A 27855-nucleotide genomic window follows, 5' to 3' on the forward strand; every position below is an offset into this window, starting at 1 on the left:
TTATTGTGTTCAAATAAAGTGGAAACTGTAATAGTGAAATCTAGAAAATGTAATCACATTTAATAGTTAATCAATTAATTTCTTTTTACTGCTATCTTTGTAGTTGAGAAAGCAATATAATAATATTTTGCAACAGGTATATTCCTATTTGCCAGCTTTGGGGAAAACTATTATGCATGGAGCTGGAAAAATACCAATACCAAAGAAAATAGGACAGCGACCTTGCCTTGAATCTCCGAGAGCTTTACTAATGCTGAATGGTGCTAAGCAGAAACATGTTGAAGGACTGTCAGAGTTACCGTAAGTGTTGCTATTATCTCTGCTGTGCGTTATTTTGGAGTACAGCTTTTTTTTGACATCTTCCTTGAACTTTAGCTTATCTGTGTAACAATTACTGTTTTATACAATTTTTGCCCTGTGATTTGAATTACTGCTTTTCCATTATATAGATGAGCTTTCAGAAGGCATGTTCATGTTGAGATACTCAAGTTATTGTACTACCTTCTCCAAAATGAGAAACTTCCTCTAGATGTATGCTGTAGAAAACTCAGAAAGCCTGAATTATTCTCTGAAAGAAAAAAGAGAATAGTATTCACATGAAAATAAGAATTGGGAGCAGAGGCCTGTGTTCTAATCTTAGTTTTTCACTTTATTTTCTCTGTCAGATATGGTTTATACTTGGTTTCCTTTTATTTACCCCACATTCTGTATTCAGAACCTTCGCAATGAGTAGTTGAGGCTTTAAGGATAGTAAAATGAAAATTAATGCATAAAAACTTATTTCTATATGATTGAAATCAATTTTAGAATTAACAGTGAAGACTGAGTGATTAAGGGAGTTTAAATTAGATTTTAAGAAAAATACCCACCATATAATATATGCTGGCATGCCTTGCTGAAAAACAAGCTTTCATTCTTTCTTTTTTTCTTTTCAGGGAGCTGAACCTTGCTAAATGTTCCTCATCATTTAAAAAATTGAAAAAGAAGTCAGAAGGAGAATTGTCATGTTCCAAGGAGAATTGCCCCTCTTTAGTTACGAAGATGAATTTTCATAAGACTAATCTAAAAGGTATTCCAAGTATCTAAATCAATTTATGCTAAGAACTTTTTGTGGTTATAGTCAGTACTTGTAAATTTTGCCCTGATGAATACTTGTAACTTAAATATTGGACTAGGTCCAGGAAATGCCTTCCTGGATACCATATTATTTTCTTGTACTGTCACTTGTACAGAGAAAATGATCAGTTAATACCTGGTATAATAGAGTATTCCTCCCTTTCTTTTCTCCCCCTGGCCTTCCAAATACTAAACATAGTGTGCAGCACTCATTGAGCATATTCCAGACTTGCCCGCCTTACTTTTCTATTCCACCTCAACCTGTGTTGTTCAGGATCAGTGTCTTCTGATTTGAAAGTATAATTCAGTCTTCATCTCTTTCAGTCTTAGACATTTTGTGAACAAAGAATGAGGAGTAGGCTATGTTACATAGCTGTGTTAAGCATATGGGCTCTTTTCTTCTAGGCACTGAGCCCAGACTATGAAATGTGTTTGGCTTTTGGTTCTGACTGTACTGGAACCTAAGCACCTAAAGGATGGAATAACTAAGAAGAGTCTTGTAATAATTTACTGTCACCCCTTTTATGTAGTTATCTCTTAACTTAAAAATGTAAGTTATCTTTAAAGAGTCTGTACTTAGCCAAAGTAAATTGTTGAATCTTTTGTTTATAAACTAAATCATATTTTCAATATAGTATTAATATGACACCCATAGAAATAGAGTAAAGCTCTCAAAGTCTTTCAATATGATAAAAATTCATAATTTCATATCACAAATTCAAAATAATGTCTCGTTTGGCTCAAAATCTGAAAAATGTATTACATGAGATCTTTAATATTAACTTCACAAATCAGGGTCTTTTTTCTTTGTTTTATTGTTGCAGAAAGTAAAATGAATATGAATGACTAGTCTGAACAGAAGGAACTGGGGGAGAGGAAGAGAATTGAGAAATAATACAAAAAAACTTGAAAAGCTTCTCTGTGCATGTAAAAGTAATATTTTAGTAGAAGTTACAGAGATATCTGTAAAACTGAACATTATAAAAATAAACTACATAGTATTTTATAGTAAGAACAAGTGAGTTTCAGTATTTCATTTTGTTTCTTAAGCAGTCACCTATAATAAGTTTTAACAAATTTACGTCAAATCATCACTTATAATTTATTAATCTTGGTTATAACAAGACAGATATAGTTAATTTTTGCCAGCAACTACTAATTGCATTCCTCCTAGCAAATCTTTACTTTTCTATTTGTTACACTTGTTCAGCTTTAAATGGTACTAGAGATTTTTTTCCCGTGTAGTGTGTGTGTGGTGTTTATATTAAGATTCCTCCATTTCTCCCTCTCTGTGCTGCTGTAGCCAAGCCAGACAGCCTATTGAGAAGCAGCAAACCATCTGTTAATGGATTTGAAGTTCTGAATTATACTTGAGTGTGTAGAGGCACTCGTGCTTAGCCAGAAACATTCATTTGAATTAAGCTATAAATGCTGTATAAAAAGGAGCCATACATTTAATGCAGGTTCATGAATAAATTTAAGAGAGGGCAATTGCACTCTAAACTTTTACTGCTGCAAAACCCAGTATTTTTGGTGTTCTCTGATCATTTGGGGATTTTATAGCAGGGCTGAAGCTTTAAAACTTGAACTAGGGGGAGACAGTGCCTATGTTAAACCTTTTGCTGTAGAATTTCATTGCTGAATTGCTGATTGAACAGAAGCTCTATGAATTGGTGGGGATCCCCCCCAACACACACACTTTCTAATGCAGGAGATGTTTAAACTAATCAAAAGGAAAACTCAATAAATAATTTTCTGGCATGGGGCCAGATCTCCTAGTTCATGCCCTTTGATTATTTTCTTTAGTTGATATCTTGTCTTCTCTGGAATAATCTATTAATTTTTTATGGCAGGAGAAACAGCCCTGCATAGAGCTTGCATAAATAACCAAGTGGAGAAATTGATTCTTCTTCTTTCTTTGCCAGGAATAGACATCAATGTTAAAGGTAAGTTTTAAATCTTTGTGGTTTTATACAATGTCTTAATATTTGTGATATAAAACAGTTTTATGTCACATTAAGAAAGAACACTTGAGTTAATTTACCTAAGATGTCTTTAAAATATAGCTATTAGCAAAACCCAAGAATTTCATTATGTAATGATTTATAGCTAATGTTATAGAAACATTTTTAGTGTTTATATTTTGTTCATAATATTTTAAAATTGTCTTTAATTATTTAAATTTCTTTTTCTTTAAAGCAATGTACTTACACTGGGTATTTTTAGCAAAGTTTATTTTTAATATGAAGTGCGTACAAAATCATTCCGATAAGAGAAGTAGAACATCAATACTTTACTAACAGAAGTCCTACTTCTGCTGTTTTAAAACTTGCCTTGATTTCTAATTTAGACAATGCTGGCTGGACGCCTTTGCATGAAGCCTGTAACTATGGCAACACAGTGTGTGTCCAGGAAATTTTGCAACGTTGTCCAGAGGTAGATCTGCTCACTCAAGTGGACGGGGTGACTCCTTTGCATGATGCACTGTCAAACGGACATGTAGAAATTGGCAAGCTGCTACTACAGCATGGGGGTGAGTGCATTTATGCTAAATGGGTTTTGATAAATTATCCAGTTTTTTGACGAATCCCTTGGAGGTAGATAGCATTTTATATTTAAAACCTGTAAGAAAAGAGGTTTTCATTTCATATTAATAAAAAAGTAAGGATAAAAAGTCTCATAGAATGTAATCACCTTTTATTAATAGTGATAAAAGCCTTTTCATATTATGGACACATGTATATATTGTTAAGTCTATTACGGTTCATGTACAAGAGTGGATTTTTTAATTGAATGTGTTGGTTTTAGATATTAATCCTTTCATTTAATATATGAAATCCCTATGAACTAGTCATTTCTGAAAGCTTATTAGTAAATGAATGTAAATGTTCATGTGATTACTTGAATTTTTTCATGCTTTTTATATGTAACTGTTCAGTATAATTTTTATAAGGCATATCTTTACAGACTGTGAAAAAGATGTCCTAGAGTCTTTTTTTTCATTCACATTTTGCAGTCAATTAAATTAAAGTAGAAGAATTTTCAAATGGTAATAACTGTTGTGCAGGGATTTTATAAAAAAGGCTAACTTAAGCTTAATATTCAACTACTGCTCTTTCTACTGATATTTAATCTTTGCTTTCAGCAAGCCCCTTTCTTTTTTCAGTAACATTCTTAAATCTGAGCTGAATATTATTAATTTACATCAAAATATTCAAACTGATTTGTGTTTTAAAAAGAACAACAAAAGAAAATTGATGAGCTTATAAAACAAAAACAAATTTATGTAAATTTCTCATTGCTTTCATGTACTCTAATCTTAGAAATTAACATGATTTTATCCCATAATGAAAGCATTTGATTCTTCATAAAAACGAAAAGCATATTTTGGGGGGGATGTCTTTTTTTTTCTTTTCTTTCTCTCTCTCTCTTTTTTTTTTTTTTTCTGTATATACATATAAGAAAGGTTGCATAGCACAATAACATAAGCCATTTGGTTATTTATAGTCTTCTCCTGCCCCCTAAAGGCGTTAGTGTGTCTGTTTTACTAACCATTTCATAATCAATATATTTCAGTTCTTCTGCCTTCTTTTTTAGTATTGTTTACTAAACATAACATTCGACCTCCTAAATGTTTTATTTTTCTACTCCTAAGTGTTTTGTTTTTCTACTTAATTTGTATCTGACATTCAAGCCAATAGTTGATTTTGCTTCAAGTATTGTTAATATAAAAGATATTATATTAGGTCCATTTCTCTAGTAGACTTCAGTATTCCATCAGCCAATTTGAATTTTATCTAGTGAATGATAGTAAATGGATGAGCTCCTTGACCTGGGAGAGGAAATCTACTTGTTCTTGAATTTATTAAGGTCTTTTGACAATTGTACAAGACTTAGTATTGCCTCAGTAATATTTGGTTTAAATCTGTTACATCGTTTGACATTATCATGTAGTAGCTGTATTATCTATCCATTTTGAGTAGTTCAGTCTTGAGAGTAATAATTTTAAGATTGAATTTATGTCTCAAAAATTTTTATTTAAGTATTCATAATTTTGTCTTTTTTTAATATGAAATGCATTTTATATCTCAGTCATTATGTATGTTTGATCAAAGTTACCATTAGGAGGTTTCACAGTTACAGTATGTTCTCTCTGTGATAATATAATCTTCAACAGTGTGACTTTCTAAGGTGTCTGCTAGTACTAAAACCTTTATATCCATTCTGACATCTTATTGATAACTAAGTGCATAAATTATTGTAAGATTTGGTGTCTAATACTCCTTTGTTTTGCTGTGTCACCAAATACTATGTTATTTTTATTTTGCCCTGTTATACCATCCTTTACTACAGCATCCTAAACTATATCTTCAGTACTTCTAAGTAGTTAGATACATTTAGCTTGGATAGACAGATTAAGATCTGAGTTTAATGCAGAATAATTAACACCTAATTTTTTTGGAATCATTTACCTATACTAAAATTAAGCATAAACAAGGATAAAAGAAGTAAGGTTTTCCAGTTTTTGTACTACCAGAATTGTTGACCACCAGTGGAAAAGGGCACTACTTTTCCTTCTTGGTAATATGAGACAGCCTTGGGACTCTTATAGAATTTAAGAAAAATATATATTTTGTTAATTTCTTTTTTTTTTTTTTTTTCTTGTGATGCTAGGGATTGAACCCAGAGCCTTGTGCATGCAAGGCAGACACTTTACCTACTGAGCTATATCCCTAGCCCCTATTTTGTTAATTTCTTATGGAAATACTGAAATTCTTATTTTAAGATGATAATTAATAAAGTTTTATAAAAGCCTTTTTCATTTATAATCATATATACTGTATATTTCACTCAGACATATACTTTTTTTTAATGAGGTAACTTTTTATTTTATTCATTTATTTTTTTATGTGGTTCTAAGGATTGAGCCTCATATGTGCTAAGCAAGTGCTCTACCGCTGAGCCATAACCCCAGCACCTAAGGAATATACTTTTAATCTCCTTAGGCAATTGACAGAATTTTGCTTTTTTTTAATGCACCTTTATTAGGCAGTTAGTATGTATAGCCACTTAATTATGCAAACATGAATTAGTTAAAAACATGATTATAAATAGAACCCTGTGTGCTTTGGGAAAAAAGAGAGAGAAAACAGCTGTTAAGTTGCCAAAATAAAAATATTTTACCCTTAACATTTTGCATATTCTTTTTTACAGGCCCAGTGCTTTTACAGCAGAGAAACTCTAAAGGGGAATTGCCCTTGGATTATGTAGTATCACCTCAAACCAAGGAAGAACTATTTGCTATTACAAAACTAGAAGACACAGTGGAGAATTTTCATGCACAAGCAGAGAAACATTTTTACCACCAGCAACTTGAATTTGGTTCATTTTTACTTAGTAGGATGTTGCTAAATTTTTGTTCGATTTTTGACTTATCCTCAGAGTTCATCTTAGCTTTCAAAGGGTTAACTCATCTAAATGACCTGCGTATGCCTTGTAAAAGTTATAAAGAAACCCCTAGTTCTCATACTGACTGGTTATTGGATCTTTATGCTAGAAATATAAAGACATTGCAGAAGCTCCCAAATATTCTTCAGGAACTGCCTGAGAATTTGAAAGTATGTCCTGGAGTACATACAGAGGCCTTATTAGTGACATTGGAAATGATGTGTCGATCAGTCACAGAGTTTTCATGATGATGCCAAAAAGTATGAGTCAGTGTTCTAAACATGTTCAACTTGCTTTAGTCATTTAGTACAGACTTCATGGCTTACTGACAGATAGTAATTTTATTTATTTATTGACAGACTTTACAGCCTTGAAAAATTTTAAAAGCACTTAAAAATCTTCATCAGAAGTATAGTCTAAGCTTCTGTCTTTTTACAGTGTGTAGAATTTGACTCAGAAGTAAAAAAAAAAAAAAAAGTTTGGTATCAACTATTTTCATTAATCTGATTTTTTTTGTTGTTGTTCTGGAATTGATATTATTTATCTACTCATTGTAAATGTAAAAAATTTAATTTAAATATTTTTTTCAAATCAATATGTAATGTCCTCTAGGTGTTCTAGGTCTTAGAATCATGGTAAGGATATTCATGGAAATGTGTGTCTGTAAACTTGTAACTACCTTTTCTTCTCTATGGGTTGGTGGACTAAAATATACATTTTAGTTTTGTGTGTTTCCCAAATAAACATCTTTGAAATTTAAAATATTAATTATTATTCTTATGTTTTTAAATGCACTTAATACGCAAAGTCTGACAGTTCCATCCCTTAATCTGTTTTATTTTAGCAGTTCATGTACAAAGTATATTACTGCTCCATACAATCAGTATTCTATAAGTAAAAACATTTTCCTGCATAATAAGTTCTATTAAATATTAAGATTATAAGTGGCATTTAAGTACTAGATGTGAGATTATCTAAAAATTTAATGTACAATATGAATATACAGTAGTAATGTTTCAAATAACAGGTTTTTCAAAATAGTAATTTATAGTAAAACTAAAAGACAGGGCATGGATAATAACCACTTTTAAAATTGGAATTTCTTCACTATAAAATAAGTTACATTGTGCTACAGCTGGAAAAGAAACATTAAAACTTCCATTTTGCTTTTATGTAACTAAAGTGATGATCTCAGAAATTAATCTACTGAAGAAATATACATCAATTTTATCTTGGAAGTAGATCTTTTAACAAGATACAAATGTTCAGTTTCTTACTATAGAGTTTATAATCTAAACTAAACTGCTACATTAGTATGTCAGCTCCGAAAACAATGTTTTTCCATATTTTTAAATAATTAAAATTTTATATATACTGTAAGAAATATTAATAATTTCTATTTAGCCTTCACATATAACATCATACATATTTCTCCTTATTACTGAATCTGCCAAACTATCAGAGAAAAATGACATAGGGGAAACTCTCTAAAGGATGTTAAGATATTCATAAGGAGTAACATGCTTCCCCAGATGACGACTGTTAACATTTTGTTTCCCAGGAGTTGCCATTTTACCTCACTTATGAAGGCACCTGGGATAATGTTTGCTTGGTAAATTATTACAAATTGAAGAACATAGGCCTTAACATCAAGTCAGTTTTAAATCTTTTGTCTAGTTTGTTAATGACTAAGTTACAAGGAAAATTCATTTCTGTGCTTTGATTTTCTTACATATCAGATGGAAATAACATCAAGCATTCCTATCATGATAGAATTAAGTTAGTCTATCATTTTATATAGCACCTAATAAATATTACTTCCTTTCTAGTTCTTACCTCCTCTTTTGGTTATAATGAATCATTAAAGTAGAATGTAAGATGTAATTGCTTAAGTTAGCAGTAATGCTAAGGTAATTAAGTAATCGACATCATGAGTTGAGGTTTTGCACTGTTAGAAAAAAGTAGTTTTCTAAAATAGATATTCATAGAGAAATAGTCATTTGGTTGAGATTTTCATTAATATTTCATAACTATTCTATCTGCCAACTTCTACAAGTTGTGATGACATATTCAAATGCCATTGAAGTCTCTCTTTGTAAGAATATTGCAGTTTCATTCTTTGAATGTCCAGTGTGGCAAACACAGGTTACTATGTTTTTTGGTCTAGTTAACAATACCAGGATATGAGTATGTATTTCAACCTTTAATATTCCAATATACATATATAAACATATATATACATATAAATGTATATATACATATATATATGTTATTAAAAACAATAATTGCCTTAAATCTTAGAAAAGTGGAAATTCTAAAAACTTAAAATAGTCTTTCTGAGTCCTAGATGTTTAGCTGGAAACTTCTCATAGGTCCAGCTGAATAATGTTATTCCAACTTGTACTCTTTCAGATTTTATATCATTTACTATCTTCTGTTCAGAAAAACACAGGTTTTCATATAAGTCAAATGAAAATAATTAATAATTGTTTTGAATTCAGTATTTCTTGAATACCTAAAATGTACCAGCTGGTGTACTTAATGGCCTGACTCTACAAAAAAACAAAGACTTAATAGTCTGGGAAGGTAATCTAGGCTTAAATATTGTGAGTTTTCTTGCCTTCGAAAATGCTGTTAAAAATAAGTAATTTAAGCTAGGCTTGGTGTCACACACGTGTAATCCCACAACTGGGGAGGCAGAAGTCTTGCAAACTGGAAGTCAATCTGGGCAATTTAGCAAGAAGACCCTATTTTCAAAATAAAGAAAGGCTAGGAGATGTGGCTCAGTGGTAGAGTGTCCTTGGATTTGATGGCCAATACCAAAAAAATAATACTAATTTCAGTTTTATGTGTTTCTAAAATTTGCAGTAATGGTGCTCTGCTTTAGTCTTTAAATGTAAATATTCAATAGTCTGGCTGTTTAGTCCTTTGATTAGTATTATTTTAGCACTTTTATTTTAGAGTGGGTCAAATGTAGAGTGTGTTTTCAGTGTTACTGAATTAGTACTCATTCTTAGGCAAATACAAATGCATTAACAGTTAGATACTTTATATAAACTCCAGAAAATGTTTTTTTTTTTTTCTTAACACTGTTACAGAAATTTAAATGAATAACTTTACATGAAAAAAAAATGGTGGAATGTGCCCTCATGCCTTTATACACCTTTCCAGTTTAGTGATGAACTTGATGAGAGCCTGTCACTGTTGCTCCTTTATGAGTAGAAAGGGGTCATCTTTGAGTGACATGAGGCACTCTTTCCCTTAGGCATTATCACACAGCTTCCACACCAATTGTACCTCCTGCTGACGTGGAGCTTACGAAATTCAGAATGATAATTGTTTTATAACTAATGTGGATTGAGTTAGAAAGGTCAATGATGGCATTACTGGAATTAGGCTGTGCCTATGTCAAAAATGGAGTCCTGGAATAGTTAACTATTCCCTATAAGTTAAATTGTTATCCAGAAATTTGCCTTGTAAGTTAAAATGAGTTGGAGGATATATTTTCTTGGTTACTATCTCATATATATTTAGAAATTATTAGGCTAATTAATTAGAAAAGGTTGTATTATTCATGTACTTGGTTCTAAGCATACGTATCTCAAGACCTTGTGAGAAAAAATAAACATTTTGTAGGTTTTTTTTTTTTTTTTTAGTTGTCAATAGACCTTTATTTTCTTCATTTATTTATATGGGGTGCTGAAAATCAAACCCAGTGCCTCACACATGCTAGCAAGCACTCTACCATTGAACTATAACCCTAGCCCCTTGTAAGATATTTTTAACATTGGTATTCGTTTTTTTAAAGAGTTTGCCCTGTTATAGTCAATTTCTGTCTTCTAGAACACCCAAAATATGTTCAACTCATGTTTCAAGTTTATGAAAATACCAAACAACATAGACCTTTCCTCTACCTATCTTTGTTTCTTGAGACATGAATTTATGTGAATTTTAAAGGGGAAAGAGTATTTCTGTTAAAATGTTTGAAAAAGAGACTTCTTAGGTTTACCACATATACATCCAAGTGATTAGCTTTTTTTCACAGAATCTGCTATTTGGTAGTATTTTTGTGTTATTAGCTTTTTGTAATATTTTGTATATTTGAACTAATTACTGTAGGTTTTAAGTTTGAAGTACAACCCTTAGCACTAGATACAAGTGATTTTTTTTTTTTTTTTTTTGCTTTAGAACATTTTTGTTTTTAAGGATATACACCTTTTCCCTCCCTTTTAAAAACAGAAGGACATTGAACAATTTTCTGGTTTTTAAAACTGTTGCCGAATTAAAATCCAGCAGTATTAAGTAAGCAAAGTGACTAGTTCAGTTATAAAAACAGTATAAATTATAAATGTATACATAATATTTTTAAATATTATAACATCGTTTTGCCTGTGACACAGACTCACTCTCAAAAGGCCCTTATCCAGACATTCCTAAATAGCTGTCTCTAATTAGAATTGAAACATTCTCTCTAAAATTGTTTTTGTATACTAGCTCCCAAATATTTTTAGGATGTTAAACCCAGATTTGGTAAATCTAATCATCTTCCTTCCCTGGGTATCTAGATTGGATTAAGTGAACATTAATACTTTAATGGCTATTAATCATTATAGTAGAGAACAGCTCACTACTTGGGAACATATGCTTTAGTTCCACCAAAGAATAGAGGTTTTAAAAAAAAAATAGTGCTTCCAGAAGATAAGTTGCACTGAATTGAAAATCTGGAATCTAGCATCGAATTTGCATCTATCATACTATCATTTGTCTTGATAGTAGATGAACTAAAATTGCCGTTGCTTCTCCAACCTTCTGTCCCCAAGTGATATAGTCATATTGAAAAAATTAATCCAAAAGTGGTGACTGACAGATGAAAGAGTGTTTGTTGTTGATGGCTTTTCAGCTTCAAGGTTAGGTCTATGATGGTTTAAGCCATGATGCTTGATAAATTTTATTGAATGACCAGAATGGTTTAATTTATAATAGGTTTTTATCTTAAGGAAAGTACATCTCAAGTATCTGACTTAGCCCTAAACATGCATTTTTCTACTTTGCATTCTCTTACAAAATGAAGATGAAATTGCAAGCAGTAGTTAGTGTTTGATAAAATTAAAATATGTTTTGAAAGAACTTTCTAGGAAAATTTAATAGCAGAATTGTAAAGAAGAAAACTGCCAAGCGAATGGGGGAAAAACTATTAGGAATTGTTTTGATTTGAAGGTATGAAGAAAGTAAAAATTTTCAGGTGTTATTTAATATTATGAAATTAGTGAAAGTATAAAATTAGAAGGCTTATAGACGAATCTAATATCAGTAATTATGTCTTTGAAAAATTTGAGTAATTTTCAATAAACTAAGCCAAAGGTCTGGGTAATTATTTTGTAAGAGGTTCTTTTAGTTGAAATTCAATAAAAATGATGAAGAATAAAAATACCAGTTTAATGAAATCATCAAAAACAGACTATTTTGACTAGTAGTATTCAGTCTATTCCTCAAGATTAGGTAAGTCTAGATGCCTTATTTCTTGTTTTCCTGCCATTTAAGTTCTTTCCAAGTTCATGCTTCTGACATGTTATTGGAGAAAATGATCTTCTTAACGGACATCAAAAGCCATTTTTTAAAGGTTCCTTAAAATCATTTTTCTTGACAAGTTTTTGTTCTTTGTTAAAAGCTATTTAAATGTGATTAAAAATCACTTCCATTTACATAGGGAAAATTACTGTACATAAATATATTGCTGCCAAGTGCAGCGGCACACACCTATAATCCCATGGGCTTAGGACACTGAGGCAATAGGATCAGTAGCCAGCCTCAGGAAAAAGCAAGGCACTAAGCAACTCAATGAGACCCTAGACAAATAAAATGCAAAATAGGACTAGGGGTGAGGTTCAGTGGTCAAGTGCCCCTGAGTTCAATCCTTGGTACCAGAAAAATAAATAAAATAAAATAAACAAAAATATATTCCTAATTATTGGTTGTGTTTATGTGGCAAATTTTTGAAAATTTCTTTTTCACTTAACATTTTTTTACAACATGATTTGTTTGGAATGCCAGTAACCAATTTATTTTGAAAGTAATGTTCCAGATCGAAGTAAAAATCAGTATTGATTTTTACTGAAGTTGCCTTAATTATTTATTCATTTATTTTTTAGATTTAAAAATGTTTTTAATTTTTTATTCTAATTAGTTATACATTCTTTTCAATTCATTGCACACATATGGAGCAGAATTTTTCTCTGGTGGTACATGAAGTAGAGTGACACTATTTGTGCAATCATACATGTACCTAGGGTAATGATGTCTGTTTCATTCCACTGTCTTTTCTACTTCCTTACCCCTCCCTGCTTTGCCCCATCCAAAGTTCCTCTACTCATATCACACACACATTCCCATTATTGATTAACATCCACTTATCAGAGAAAACATTCATCCCTTGGTTTTTTCAGGATTGGCTTATTTCACTTAGCAAGATGTTCTCCAGCTCCATCCATTTACCTGTAAATGCTGTAATTTTATTCTCCTAAAGTTGCTTTATTTAAATTGGCATCTATTAGAGTTTTAAAAGATAAACTGCAATTTTAAAATATGGCCATTTTTCTTCAAGGTAGGATGTAATTAATATCATCTAATATAAATCTCGACACACTTGTACTGGGTGCTCCTCTTCTGAGAGTGTATTTATCACTTTACTGATCTAATTCTTCTAATTTTAATTTTCACTGCTTTAAAGTAGATCCTCACCATGTTGGGATAGGGATTAGGAGATTATTAGTAGTTAAATTGCTAAAGGTTAAATGTTTCCATATGTAGTCATGATAAAATGTATTTTTGCTTTCTGACTCTAGAAGTATTCACAGAATCTGAAGAATTACTTGTTCTCTAGTGGGTCTTTTCTGATTCAACACAGAAAAGGAGATAGAAAACTGTTAAGATTAAGTGATAGCTATCTTTATCAAAGGTTGTCCCTAAAATGCCTTTGAAGGGAGTTTACTACTATTATTAAGTTAAGAATTTGTTCTTCTATCATCATTGGTCTGGAAAAAATCCACTTTATGACATTATTTGCAATGTAAATTCAGATGAAAAACGCTATTTGTTGAGAAAATTCTCTGTACTTCTAGTGTGATGGCCATGAAAATGGCTTCATTTTTTTTATATTATTTCTGGAAATGCATTTTTTTCATATATATGCTAGGGGGGAAATTTTACATGTTCAGGAATTTTAAAAGGATACCTCATTGGTCATTAAAAACTACTTCTTCAAAAATGCATAATATTTGACTTTTCTAGATGGATTCCCCTGTGCTTCAAAGATCATACTATAGTTTATGGGGTCTTTTTATTATTAGAAAACTGAAGTTTGAAGGAGTTCAGGACAAAGGTAAGGAGTAGGTACACAGTCGTGCAAATGTGGGTAGAAACTGATGTTAGTTGCCTCTCCAATTACATTTTAATAACAATTATGATAAAATCATAGATGTATTGCCGCAGTCTGGCTGCAGCAAAATAGCCGGGGGGTGATGAACAACTTGTGTAGATTGATACAGCAGGAATGGGATCCGTTTATTGTAGGACAACAGAGGTATTTATACATTCCACACAGCTTATCTAATTAACAAACTAGATACAGCAGTCAACCAATAAGGAATCTCCACACTTAATGGCTTGCTGGCGTTACTTCACAAACCACTCCCTCTGGCATTTTGCCAGGCGCCATCCAGACTTGTTTACAGACTCTAACATTTGCCAGGCACCATCCTGACTTGTTTACAGACTCTAACAATGTATCCCTACCTGTGTAATAGAAAGTAGATATTTGTACCTTTGTAAGAATTTTTCTAAGAGAGTTAGTTTGACTTAACACTGCTTTATAAGGAACAGTATTTTATAGGGAATGTAATTAATTATATATCGTCTACTTCTCTAATAGCTTTAAAAAGGGATCTCTAAATGTGAATCAGATATTGACACTTCCTTCCCCTAGCTTCTCTTTTGTTTTCCAGCTATTTCTGTAATGACACTTGACATTTTCTCAGGTGTCTCCCATAATGCAAAAGACAATAAAGAAGCTGGACCTGGTGGTACATGTCAGTAATCCCAGCTGCCAGGAAGGCTGAAGCAGGAAGAACACAAATACAAGGCCATGGGACAACTTAATGAGACCCTGTCTCAAAAAAATTAAAAAGTAAAAAGGACTGGGGATGTAGTTCAGTGGTAGAACATCCCTGGGTACAATCCCCAGTACTCAAAAACCAAAACAAAACAAACACCACACAATTAAGAATGGCTGGGAGCCAGGTCTATTGGTGCAAGCCTATAGTTCCATCTATTGGGAGCCTGAGATAGAGGATTGCTTGAGCCCAGGAGTTAAACACCAACTTCGACAACAGGAGATCCTGTCACCAAAAAAAAAAAAAAAAAAAATTAACTAAGAGTGGTTGAAGCCAACTTTTTCTATGAATTTTTCATTTCCTCCAAACCTGTTACCATTTGAACCCTTGTAAAATCAAATCTCTCAATTTGACTCCAGCTATTTTGAAATTTGTCTTGGATCAGAAAGTAAATTTGAGCCTATATTGCCATCTTTCCTAAGTCATAGCAGTGATATCTCCCTGAGAGGTCTCAGAATCTCTTCAAATATGGTCCTCCTGAGAAAACAAGGTGATTTTCAGTAAGATTCATTGACTCAATTGGTTTCTCCTTTTCTCTTTTGAAGCAACAATTGAGATATTTGTGGTAGGGAAGACTTAACATTGCAATTTTAATTTTGGTTCATATTGAAAAATTTTGACACAACTACTTACCTAAACGATTTGTTTTACTAAATACAAATAAAACTTTCTGCCTAATGCAGTAACCCTGCTAATTGACTAGAGCAGAAGAGCAATGCCATTGTTACTTTTTGAAAAATGGAATAATAATTTTTTCAGTGACATTTGGAAGAAATACAGGATAGTTGCATAAATTTCTAAAAACCCTCTTTTTACAACAATACTGCTTGTGCATTCAATACAACACTTTTTTGGGTTTGGGGGGATTTTTTTTTTTTGTTTAACTTAGAATGTGAATGATCTTTGTCTTATTTTTTGTCTCGGATTTCTTCCTTGAAAATAAACTGGCAATGCTTGATTTCTTTTGTGCTTGGTCTGGTACACCTGTGTCCATCTTTTTCATGTTCAACTTTGATGGCTCTCTTTGTTATGGATGTCTCATTTAAATGGCTTAGATTGGCTTTTGCTTTGTGACATGGGGTGGTTTTCTTGATGAGTGGGTTAATTCCATCTTATATTTACTATCATGTTAGATGAGTTGATCTCAGATCTATCTTGATTTTTTTTCTCTGGATAGTTTTTTTAAAAAGTCTCCTCCAACCCAAAACAAAGAATGTGAAAGAAGGGATGAGGCAAAAAATTGAAACTCCCTTAAGATTAATTGCATATTTGGTTATTAGATTTGTATTTGGTGTGTGTGTGTGTGTGTGTGTGTGGTGTTTTCCCTTTGGTTCTTAATCCATATCCCTTGGAAAAGCACAAATAGAATCATTAAGTTCCAATAAATTTTCTTGTGTTAATTTCTACATTATGTAAATACTTTGACCATTTAATTTTTTATTTGCATAATGTTCTTATATAATGACAAATTATTCTTGATATTTCATAAACTTTAGGGATTCAACTGGAATAAGTCTTCTGATGTGATTGTTAACTATATAAATGTAGAAACTGAGGTATAAGAGTAATATTTTACCAAAGAAAACCCTGTTTTTCCAGTGAGTTAATTCAGTCATCCCAGGAAGGAGAATTATAATTCAAAGAAATAACACTATTGTAAGAATTCATTATATTTTTATATGGTTTTGATTCATACTTAATCAAAAGTCTGATTTCTAGATTACTCTATCAAACCAGTGAATAGGCATCTATAATACACACTCATATTAGATATTTAAAGCACCAGGACTTTAAACACATATTCATTTAATAATATCTGAGGCTTTTTAAAGAAGTAAAGTAGTAGCTCCTTGATTTGTATTTCTAGAGCTTTAACTGCCTTAGCCTTTTTTGTTTTTAATGGTGAGTACAAAATTCCAAAGCATCATGAACATTTAGGGTCAGTTAACAAGTTTATAAACTGAAATTAAGGTCTTTGAGTAAGATTTGTTAATACAAAAGTAGGCTACTTTTGGAAATCCTTGAGTAAGGAAAAGTCTGTTATGGTGTCTGGATAAAGTGCTTACTGTAAAGTTTTTATTCACATTTAAATGCAAATAAAAATTCTATAAAAGTTATTTTCAGAAAAGTATCAGTTAAATTTACCTTTCACTATAATTCAACTTCAGGTTTGGTTTTAATATACTACCATTAGTTTGAACATTGCCTATGATAGGGTCATACAGTAGGTACTCAATAAATATATCACAGAGCAAAGTAATTTAAAGAATCTCCCAATTCACATTATCATAGTATATAAAATAGCTCAAATATAATTGGGAATTCCTGTAGAATTATCAGTGTGAGTCTGGGACAGTACCAATATGAACAGCTGTTAAATAGTTGTTTCTAAGGTGGAGATCAAGTTTAAAAATATGGACAGATATGCATTTCTTGCGAATTATCAAAATTAATGGTGATAATTTGGAATGTAAATATAACAACTTTCAATGAATTTACTCACTAAAAAATGCTGAGGAAAATATTTAGTAGTTCATAATATTTACTATATTTAGCAGTCAAAATAAAGTAACATTCAGTCTCTTAAGATATTTTGAAATATTTGCATCACAAATCAAAACCAAGACAGATTACATAGTTCTTAAGAGAAAAGTATGCCTATGTGAGAAGGGGAAATAGTTAAAATTCAAGACAGTTTGTTTCATCCTGTGAGTGTAATAGTTTCAAAAGGCAGTGATGATTTACCTGAATATCACTTTTATACTTAGCCTCAAGCTAGTTACTACTCTCAGCTTCATTGAGTTTTTTTTTCCAATTTTTTTTAAAATATCTTTTTTAATTGTAGGTGGACACAATGCCTTTATTTTATTTTATTTATTTTTATGTGGTGCTGAGGATTGAACCCAGTGCTGAGCTTCATTGAAGATTCAGGAGAAGCCAAGTGTAGTGTCATTTAAGAATATGCACGCAATCCCCCATCCTCTTAGCCAAAAAAAAAGTATTGATTACACATAGAAAAGATTATTTTCTTTTCTATTTAATGCAGTGAATATGTAGTCAACATTATCATTGAACTAAACATCTGAAACTTGATACAATGAAACAAAATTAGTCATGTTAATGGTTACGATTCACTAAATACATCTGAGGTTGTAGAATATCAGGCTTATAGACATCTGAGAAGACATTGTCAGCACAGACATAAATCTCACACAAGGTATAATCAAGTTATTTTAAACAAATTATCAGACTCTCGGTAGTAACATCAACTTCATGAAGTAATGTTTTAGCAACAAACAGTGATGGTATGCAGAGGTAAAGCATGTCATTTTAAACATGATGCACTAAATAGAGCATAATGAGGTCAAAGCCTTTCTGTAGAAAGATAATTTAATTGACGTTCTTTCAAGCATAGTGTATAAACAGATCAAAATAGTTCTATTATAAGAAATAGTATTCAACAACATATCTCTAAATAAAAATACTTTTAAAAATCAGCTTTGATGAGATTGTTTATTATTTAAAGAATCTTCCTTTAGCGTGAAATATATATTTTCTGCTTTTCTACATCTTCCAACATAATCCCCACCAGTCTATTATTCCCTATCCCAGTCTATTATTAAGAAAGTAGTGCAAAACATTGTCTGCAGCAGTTTCAACTGAGCTAAAGTTGCCTACCAAGTTAGAGAAGTAAGATTCTCGCTGCCCAAATGGTTTCTTTCTCTAGAGGTATGTTCCCTCGATATACCAGGGAGATAGGTATAAAAGCCACTGTAAGAGTCTTGGGAATGCAGTTTTTAAGTATAGATTCTATGGTAAGTAGTGAAACATTTTTAAAGGCAACCCCCCAAGCAGTTTATTTTACAAAACAGGTTCTCATGCATTCATATTATCAAGAATTATTTTTTCATAAATGAATGTAATGAAACACTGGCATATCACTTAGCACACTGCATTCTCCTCTACATTTAAATTCACACTAACAAAATCATAGTATGCATTAAAGCATTTCAGGAACTTAATGAAAAATCAAATATTTTTTTTCTGTGAGAACACTTGAGTATTAAATGTTTTTAGATGCACAAATACATAATTTGATACCAAAAGCAATATGGATTTCTTTTGCTTAGTATTTTTGACAATTGAATTGGGTTGCTAATTTACTAACTTTGGTAGATATAAAAATTCAGATAGGCAATCATTTATAAACCTGGCAGTATTTATGTTATATAGTCCTGGAGAGATTTTAAGTTCTTAGATGGAATGATAGAAGGTTTATAACTTTTCTTTACAGAATCTCAGATTCTCTTGAGGGGTTGAATGTGCCTGCACTCATTAGTTTAAAATCAGCCTAGTCATACCTAAGTAATTTGCACAGGAGTGAATGTCAGGATCTAAAGACAGGATTTACATTAGATTGAAGTGTGTCCTTTTCAATTCAGACTTTGGGATTTGCCCTTTCTTGAAATGTATAAAACATAGAAAAATGTAATGGATTACCTTTCAGATAAAAAATAGTCACATTTAAGAAAAACTTTAAATCTACATAAAATTTAAATGTTAATTTGATTTTAATCAGAGTTAAGCATTTTATCTAATATTCTGGTTCTTCTACTTGTAATTAGAGAAGTGTGTGTCTTCCAGTGTTATCACCCTTACATTTGTTCTTTCGGTATATTATATTATTATCCATAGCTAATAAGACTTTCACACAGTAGTAGTTAAACTGTTATCAAGTTGAGTCTGTACAATGGAAGTATATTTCCAAAGACATATGCCTTTGTACAATATTTACAAATTCTATCATGATAAAAAGGCAAAATAAATAAAAAGCAGAAAGAAAGGAAATGCTGCAGAGGCTGAAGGCTTTTTCTTTTATCTTCCCAAACAGATGCTGGTCTCCTCAGTGCTGGGAGCTGGCTAGCCAAGATTGTTTTTCTTCCTTTTATATGGGCTATGAGAAGGATCTGGTTTCAGTTCTTGGTATTGCACCTGTTTAAACAGAGTTCAGAGAAAAACTGGTCAGGTGGCCACTTTCTGGCAAAGGAAGGAAAAGCAAAGCAATGAAAGACTATGCTGGGGGAGGGGGGTGGAATGCTCTAGAGCATTATGGGATCTGCAGCTGGGATGCACAAAACAATAAGAATGATAGAGCAGAAGTCAGAAAGGAAATCCTGCCAAAAACTTCATGGAACCCTGATGTGAACTTTGGTAATGGGCTAGGGTCTTCACTGACCATAATACATGAAAAGCAAAACTATCTCAATCTGTTTTGAAGGACTGGATAATGGTTCTTTGCAGTTTACTGTCTGTTGCATACTGTCTTAACCTTCATCCAGCCCATTCTCATACATATCAAATGAAAAACTGAACTGAAACAGGAAAAAGTTATTAGCTACAACTCACCTTAAAGATTTTGATTAAAAAAAAAAAAAACTTATTCTGAAAATAGTTGATGGTTTAATGGACTTTAACCTTGAAGGATTTCAAAGTATTTTAAAAATGTGCCCCATTCTTTAAAAAGTAGTCAGCTTCCTCCCCCTCAGTGATCTAAAATATGCATCTTTAAAACTCACTTAAATGTGCATACTCTAGAAATAAATTTTTTTGTCTTAAGTGTCTACTGACAAATTTTACTCTCATTTAATAGTCCTATTTTCTCCCATCAGGTCATGATGACAAACTCCAGCTGAACTTAGGTAAAGGAGGATTCTTCCTGACAACTCTGGTAGGTTTTTTTAAAAAAATATTTATTTTTTTAATTGTAGTTGGATACAATAACTTTATTTTATTTATTTATTTATTTATTATGTGGTGCTGAGGATCGAACAGGGCCTCTCAGTGCTAGGCGAGCGCTCTACTGCTGAGCCACAACCCCAGCCCCTCTGGTAGGTTCTTTATGCAGCGTACTCTGATTTTCACACTCGCCATTCTTTGCTAAATTTTTCTTGGATAACACTCCAAGTTGACTAACGTCCTGACTGGGAAAATCTTCCACAGTCTTTATTAACTTTACCTGGCTTTTCTAAAACTTTGACATTGAAAGGATATAAAAGTTAAAACTCAGTGCCACATTTCATCAAAGTAATAATTATACATACCACCTGTACATCTGAAGGGACTCTGGAAAGGAAGTCAAGTAGCTCATTGTTATCAATTGCATATGGACTCCGAAGTTTTTTTGTAAATTTATTGATGCCTAAAAAAATGATAGGTCAAACATAGAAATCTCCAAAGTTTGAAGTTATACAGAGCATTTGTCTGGCAAAAGTATTACAGTGATTTGAAGATCTTGCTTATATGCTACCCCTCAACCTTGACTGAATAAAGCAACCTATGTTGCTTTCCTGCTTCTCCCCTTTTCCCAACTTAGCTGCTGCTCTTTCTCTTTGCACATTTTGTTCCTTTTTAGCAAGAAAAGCTTTCTGTTTTGGACACAAATGGGCATAGCTATAAGGAATGATAAGGCTATGATGAAAATTGTCTTCCTGTATTTTTAGATTGAGATTGTTAAGGCAGGAAGTCTACTTGATTGGCTTTCCCCTTTTCAAAAGATATATCTTTTTTTGTGGGGAGGTTTTGCCCTTAAGCAAGCTAAATGCCTAGAAGACACATGACCTTGATTTTTTTCAAGCATTAGGAGAGGGATTGCTATCAGCTTTTTCTCAAAAAATAGTTGTACATGAAATCAACACACTGACAAAAACTGAAACAAACTAGATCATCTCAACTCTTCTTCATGAAGTTCATACAGAATGAACTGGAATCTTGACTTTGGTCTCTGTATTATCATGTAAGAACTTTCTTATATTTCTGGCTACCTACCATTGAAAGCATATTCTTGTTTTATTTCATTTGATGAAACAAGAGACCCAAACACATTCTCTAAAATTACTTTTAAGACAGCTAGCCAGTGAGGCCCCATAGGTTACATAGCCAGATGTTGGCCATGACCTCCAGTTTCTAAGAACCTGGGGAAGTAGGTTGGGTTGGTGAGGGTGTTTAGTAGCAGAGATGGCTTGGCAAGTGTGACCCTATTAGGTTGTGTTAATAAGCTACCACACATGATAATGTACCTTGATTCCTTCAATAATAGAACATCTGCTTTAATATCAGAAAGGAACAACAGATGAGGGCTTGAATATACAATAGAAAATAAGAATATGGTGGAAATGCTTCATTCCTTGTATAGTATCATAACTGAATTTCTGTTAATTATAGTAATTAAGATAGGAAAAAATAATTGTCACCCACCCCATGTTTAAAAGTGATGGTAAGGGGTTGGAAGGCCTGCTAAAGATGGGCCAAAAAAGAATATGGAAATAGGAATCTTAAGAGTAGAGGCCTTGGCAACAGATTACTTTATTCCAGAATATTTCTTTTAAGGTCTTGAAAACAGAGAATAAAAAACTCCCTTTAATCTCTTTCCTTTCAGTGTAAACATGTTTTCTGAAGTTAAGATCCATTGGTATTCTTTGCATTTTACTTTAGCAATCTTAGATGTATGTGTATGTAGGCAAGGACAAGTAGAGACTTACTCTGCCCCATCTTGTTTATATATGTCATTAATGTTGTATATGTTAGATCTTAAAGACTGAAAAGGGGATTTGTAAACCAAGAACTTTGTCACGAAAGAAGTGGGGGTGACACATTATAAAGAATGCTGAAATAAATTATCTCTTAAATGGAGCTAGGTATGTAGGAATTGTTAGCATGCAGCAAAATCATATTAAAATTTAGATTTAAAAATATCACCTTTCAAGTAGCTTTTTGTAGAAGCATTCTTGTTCATTATGTATAAAACAAGTATTTTTGTTCCTAAGAAGCCTATAAATGCCAACAACCCTTCTCCTGAATCTTAAAGGTGACCTCTTAAATAGCCATAAACAGTACCATGTTTACATACATTTCCACAGAATAATGTACCACAGCAAAAAAGCATATTGTCCTAAATGGACCATATGGATCAAAATGCTCCTGTTTGTGTGTAAGTGGTGAAAATAAATCATAACAGTATCTAGACAAAGCTATACTTTGATATATGAAGAATCTGCACAACTACACCTTTATAGTCTGATAGAGCCTATGGTGCCAGATAAGAAAAATGCATTTTTCAGGTAGACCTAAATCTTTACACTGTTGTGATTTTTAACTGATCTGTCTCATTTCATCATAGACTAGCCACATGACCATAAATATAGTGAACTACTGAGAGTATAACTCATCCCTTAAAAATAGTTTATTCTTAACAGTTAAGACACTTAAAAAAAATTTTAAAAAGACTTTTTACTTACCCCAGACAAGGACAATGTATCGTAGTGGAACGAAGTACAGGATGATTGTGAACACACAGAGGGCTACAATGGCCAGCCAGCTTAAGAATGGAACAGTCCAGTTGAAAGTACTAAGTGAAAAATATAACACATCAGCAATCTGAGCACTTCACACCTTTTTCAAACAAAGATTAAAATAAATGTGATTTTGACTAATTTGGAACCTAATCAGTCTGCATTTTTCTCTGGAGTAGAAGCCAACTGTGGTAGGCTTATCAGAGGACACAGGTTACTCAAGATTTGCTCAATTCCATGAATATAGAAGCCCACTTGGATTGTAGTGGACAACTTCAGAGTCTAATCACTTGTACTCTTTGAAATCTATGTAATTCACTTATCAAAGAGGAACTATAACATTCTATTACCTAACTCTTTAGCAAAAAGAGCTATTGTACTGTTTGTGTGACTCCCCACATGGTAAAAAGATTCATTTTTCTCCTGCTAAAACTAATACCCAGCCTCCTTTTCTTTCTTTGTTTTTGTTTTGTTTTGTTTTTTAGGAGTGGAACTACCCTGGGCATTCTTCCCTCTACCAACCTTCACTCAGTTTTTCCCACATTGGGAATAAAATGTTTCTAGCAGTTGTCTATAGACACAGTTCTTATACTTTGATGTAAACCCTCTAAATTTTAGAATTCTTACTCAGTTATGTTTCAAATGGAATTATAAATAAGGAAAGGGGGACAAAGCAATTAACCTTATAAAGCTTTACCTGCTATTATTGCCCTTCTCCTCAGGAATAGATAGGTAATTAAGAAATAACATCAGCATTGCCTGTTATTCTCCCTCTAGTACTTTGGGAGAGAATGGCACATGATGGATTTGTAGGATAAACTGTGAAAAGGGAATACAAACTGGAAAAGTATGCTTATAGTAGGCTGGGGCTAATGGGTCTGTAGTGTTGCTATACTGCTGGTGATTGATAACGTGGAGGACTTGGTCCCAGAGGGCTACAAGACAGTAAGTATTAACAGTAAGACACGATAAAAGCAGAAACAGGATCAATGAACAAGAGTAGGGGATGTTACAAAAAGTAAGGAAATGGGGAAATAATTTAGTGGAACAACAGGGAAAATGAAGACACACACAAAAAAAAGATGATGTAGAACATTTTTTTTAAAAGAGTGTAGAGAATCAAGGAAATGAAAGATGGAAAGATTCTATTTAAGGCTTTCTGTGTAGAAGTTCTGTGATGAATCTCAGATAACAAAATTATAGAATAAATAGAAATGCATTGAGCCTCTAGGTTAGGTATACAAATACATCACTATTTACAGATACACCATTGCATTTTTTTGAAATCTCTATAATGTTCAGTACCAAAGAGAAACTAACATATTGTGTCTACTGAGTCTAACAGTAGTTTGATGAAAAGAGCCAAGAAGTAAAGAGATCTATATTCAAAGCCTGGATTCTGTTGTATGAGTCAACATCTCTAACCCTAGGTTATCTCCTTTAGAACATTAGGATAGCTTCTGTTATATCAAGAAAGATTGGTTGTGATGCAGCATATTTATGTGATTCAAGGTGATCAGAGATAATCAACTCCAGGAGTCTAAAGTGTGTCATTTCTTCCAGTGAGAAGGACTCCAAACAATTCAGAAAATACAAAATTTATTTCTTCTAATTTCTTGGTAATGCATGTTATAGTCATTTGGAGTGGGGTTTGTCAGGGCAGTTTTGATCCAATGAAGGGTGATTACTAAGAAATTTTTTTCCTATACTATACCTCAGCTTAACACATAAGAGTTGTTCCTTAGCTTTATGTCTTTTAGCTTGCTTTTTTGTGTCTCCCTAGGTTCATTGTTACCTAAAATTGTTTGTTCTAGTAAACGATCCAAAGTTGGATAAGTTGATCCAAAATTGGATAAGTCGGCTGTCCTGTTTTCAATAACCCTTGGATTTTTGGCTTTTCTTTGTTTTTTCCTCTTATGGTCAGAGTGAGCATCCTGAGACTGTGTCAGTAGGTAAGGTTCATGCTTTACTTCCTTGATGGACACCTGAGCTTTCCTTGCTTCTGCCTGCTTGTGGAGAGAACAGAAGGCTTTCTTTCCTATGGCTCAGTTCAGAGCCATCCATCACACCACTCCATGTGTGAGGGCACTGGCACTTCGTTTGGAAAACCTTCCTTCTGGGCAGCCCCACTGAAGGACTCCCTGTGTTTTTCTTTCTCTTATTAGAAGGATAGATGGCAAAGAATCCTCACCACTGTAGCTAGTGGTAGGGAAAAAAGCTTGCCCTTTTCTGTTTCTACATTTTGCATTATGGAATCTAAATCTAGAATATGCTCTTCCCCAAAAAAGAGTTGCAATTCAAGAAAGTTCTGGAATGATTATTTAGTAACAAGACATGGTATTTATAGAGATTTCATTTTGTGCTTAAAGATCACTTCTGAATCTGCTTTCTGGATGATGTTTTTAATCTTATGTGACCCCAGGGGAACTTTGCTTTTTTGGTATCCAAAATATTGTTTTACAGAAGATATAGCTCCTGTAAGACTTACTCAATCTTATGCCATATTCCTGTACCTCAGCACAGAAAATTCTACAAAGCCCAGGTTCCCCCAGAGCTGGTCCACCTCCAGACTCTGATCATATCCTTCAGCTAGCCATCATGTTCTCTGTTTGAGTCCTCCCACCATTCAGAGTTAAAAAAGCTTTCTTTCCCTCAGGTGTTCATTAGTCTGATCTCAGAGCTGATCCATGGTCTTCTGGTATAAATGAGAGGTTTCCATCACATTATCAGTATATGATGTACTCTGGAGAAAAGTAAAAAGAATGTCCCAAATTTAGGGCTACCAATGCCCCAAATTTAGGCCACACTATGCTTCAGTGGATAGGGTAGAGAGTACAGGGAACATTCTTAGAAATAGCACAGGGAGGAAGAAGGAGAGAGAAAAGGCGTGGGAGTGAGTCTTTTAAAGTCCAAGGCTGAATATTGTTTAGGGGTACATTTGCAAGTGAGAGAGAAAGGACCAATGAATGATTCACACCTTTTGTTTAAATAATTGACTCCTTTCAAATTCTGTGTATGTCCAAGGATCTAAATCTGCAGAATACTTTAGGTTATCAATAAAAAAGATTGATATTTAAACTAAGAAAACCAGGCTTATCCAGATACATTGTACCCCTTCTTGACTAGATCATTAGCAATCATTACACAGGCCAGTTTCATGTAGTTTATGAGGCCTTAGCATGGCTTCAACTCATAACCAATTACTGTAAATTCACCTTACCGTTTTTTTTTTTCCTAAGTAAACTTTTTTCGGGGGAGGGGGTATTGGTGATTGAACCTAGAGGCAATTTACTATAGAGCTACAACCCCAGCCCTTTTAAGTCCTTTTTAATTTTTAACCTTGAGACAGAGTCTCACTAAGCTGCCCAGGCTTACCTTGAACTTGAAATCCTTCTACCTCAGCCTCCCAAGTTGCTGGGACTATAGGCATGTACCACCACACCTGGCTAATTTTTAAAAATGTATTAGTAAATAAAATAATAAAACAATAAGATAAAGTAAGTTCCTTAATTTTATGTTAGCTCTCAATGAAGCTGTATAAAAAATTAAGATTCTAATATTTTTTTAAAAAAGAGAGAATTTTTAATATTTATTTTTTAGTTTTCGGTGGACACAACATCTTTATTTTTATGCTGAGGATTGAACCCAGCGCCGCGAGCGCGCTACTGCTTGAGCCACATCCCCAGCCCAAGATTCGAATTTTTAAGTATAAAAATTCTGTGATTTTTTTCTAGATGGCAAAAGTTTGTTTCATTGATAATTATGATCTCAGATATTTAAACTAAAATATCTGAGTTTAGGGCCGGGCATGGAGGCCTGTAATCCCAGTGACTTGGGAGGCTAAGTCAGGAGGATCACAAGTTCAAGACAACCTCCCCAATCTAGTGAGGTCATAACCAACTTAGTGAGGCCCTGTCTCAAAATAAAAAAATACAAAGGGCTGGGGATATGGTTCAGTGGTAAAGCACCTCTAGGTTCAATCCCTGAGGTGGGCGGGAGGAATAGAGTATAGGAATATTTCTGTAGGGTGCTACACATAATATTTTTTTTTAAATATAGAGTAACTTGAAACTATAACTAGACCAATAATAAAATACAAGTGTCTTCATTACCTGAAATCATCATTTAGCTTGATTTATTTTTTTCTATCATGATTGCATATTCCATTTAAGAACAAAGTCTTTCACTGTGAAAAATGTGCTAAAATTTAGGACGGTGTTATTTCTTCAAAGCTACAAGTATGACTTCTTTCCAACCAATATGTTCTAAATTTCAGGGAAGAAATTGACAGAACTTTCATAAAACCAAAGACTGGCAGAAACAAAGTAAATGATGATGAAACTGAGCAATAGATCACCCAGAAGGAGTATGTCCTGCCAAAATGAATGTGGCATTTCACCCTTCAAGAAATAAATGGATACCCTGTCCCACAGAAGGCCAGGGCTCACATGTCAGCATCACTCACTTCTTTATCCTTTCGCCAAAGGAAGCCACTTCATCTAGGATGTTCTGGACACTCACACATACCTCCTGGATGGCATAGATTTTATTTATAAATCCCTTTTTTTCACTGTCCTAAAATGCAATAAAAAAAGAAATTCTGTATGAATAAAATATATCCTTTAGTGCTTGAATTCTTTGTATTGTTCCTCATATTTAAAATTTAAATAAACTTTCTATACGTAGATGGATAATTGAAGCTTATGAAAATTTCAGGATATTAGGGACATGAGGAGGAAGAGTACCCAGCATCATAGACCTGTGCTGCTATGAAA

At 32.9% G+C, this 27855-nt stretch overlaps 2 protein-coding genes and 1 long non-coding RNA gene across 21 annotated transcripts in view; 2 read left to right on the forward strand and 1 right to left on the reverse strand.

The window, feature by feature from the left end:
• Slf1 (SMC5-SMC6 complex localization factor 1) overlaps window positions 1-7332 on the forward strand; it is a 71693-nt gene extending 64361 nt beyond the window's left edge. For all 3 annotated transcript variants that reach the window (XM_015483686.2, XM_048811430.1, XM_048811428.1), the window contains 5 exons: window positions 137-300; window positions 936-1069; window positions 2970-3062; window positions 3467-3649; window positions 6331-7332. In XM_015483686.2, coding sequence (XP_015339172.1) covers window positions 137-300; window positions 936-1069; window positions 2970-3062; window positions 3467-3649; window positions 6331-6812 — 1056 coding nt within the window. In that variant the 3' untranslated portion in view covers window positions 6813-7332. The remainder of the gene's footprint in view (window positions 1-136; window positions 301-935; window positions 1070-2969; window positions 3063-3466; window positions 3650-6330) is intronic.
• Window positions 7333-17753: 10421 nt separating this feature from the next.
• The window catches only part of Mctp1 (multiple C2 and transmembrane domain containing 1), a 367854-nt gene continuing 357752 nt past the window's right edge, over window positions 17754-27855 (reverse strand). For 13 of the 17 annotated variants that reach the window (XM_015483699.2, XM_048811432.1, XM_048811442.1 and 10 more), the window contains 4 exons: window positions 27546-27655; window positions 23027-23136; window positions 20834-20931; window positions 17754-19724 (listed from right to left, as the gene is read on the reverse strand). In XM_015483699.2, the coding sequence (XP_015339185.1) occupies window positions 19653-19724; window positions 20834-20931; window positions 23027-23136; window positions 27546-27655 (390 nt within the window). In that variant the 3' untranslated portion in view covers window positions 17754-19652. The remainder of the gene's footprint in view (window positions 19725-20833; window positions 20932-23026; window positions 23137-27545; window positions 27656-27855) is intronic. The other 4 variants (XM_048811447.1, XM_048811446.1, XM_048811439.1 and 1 more) reach the window with 2 other exon arrangements.
• Window positions 20262-27708, forward strand: LOC125619070. Its single transcript, XR_007350554.1, has 2 exons — window positions 20262-20460; window positions 27357-27708. It is a non-coding gene; the product is annotated as an uncharacterized LOC125619070 (long non-coding RNA).

This window comes from Marmota marmota, unplaced genomic scaffold (assembly GCF_001458135.2).
Source record: "Marmota marmota marmota unplaced genomic scaffold, marMar, whole genome shotgun sequence".
NCBI lineage: Eukaryota > Metazoa > Chordata > Mammalia > Rodentia > Sciuridae > Marmota > Marmota marmota.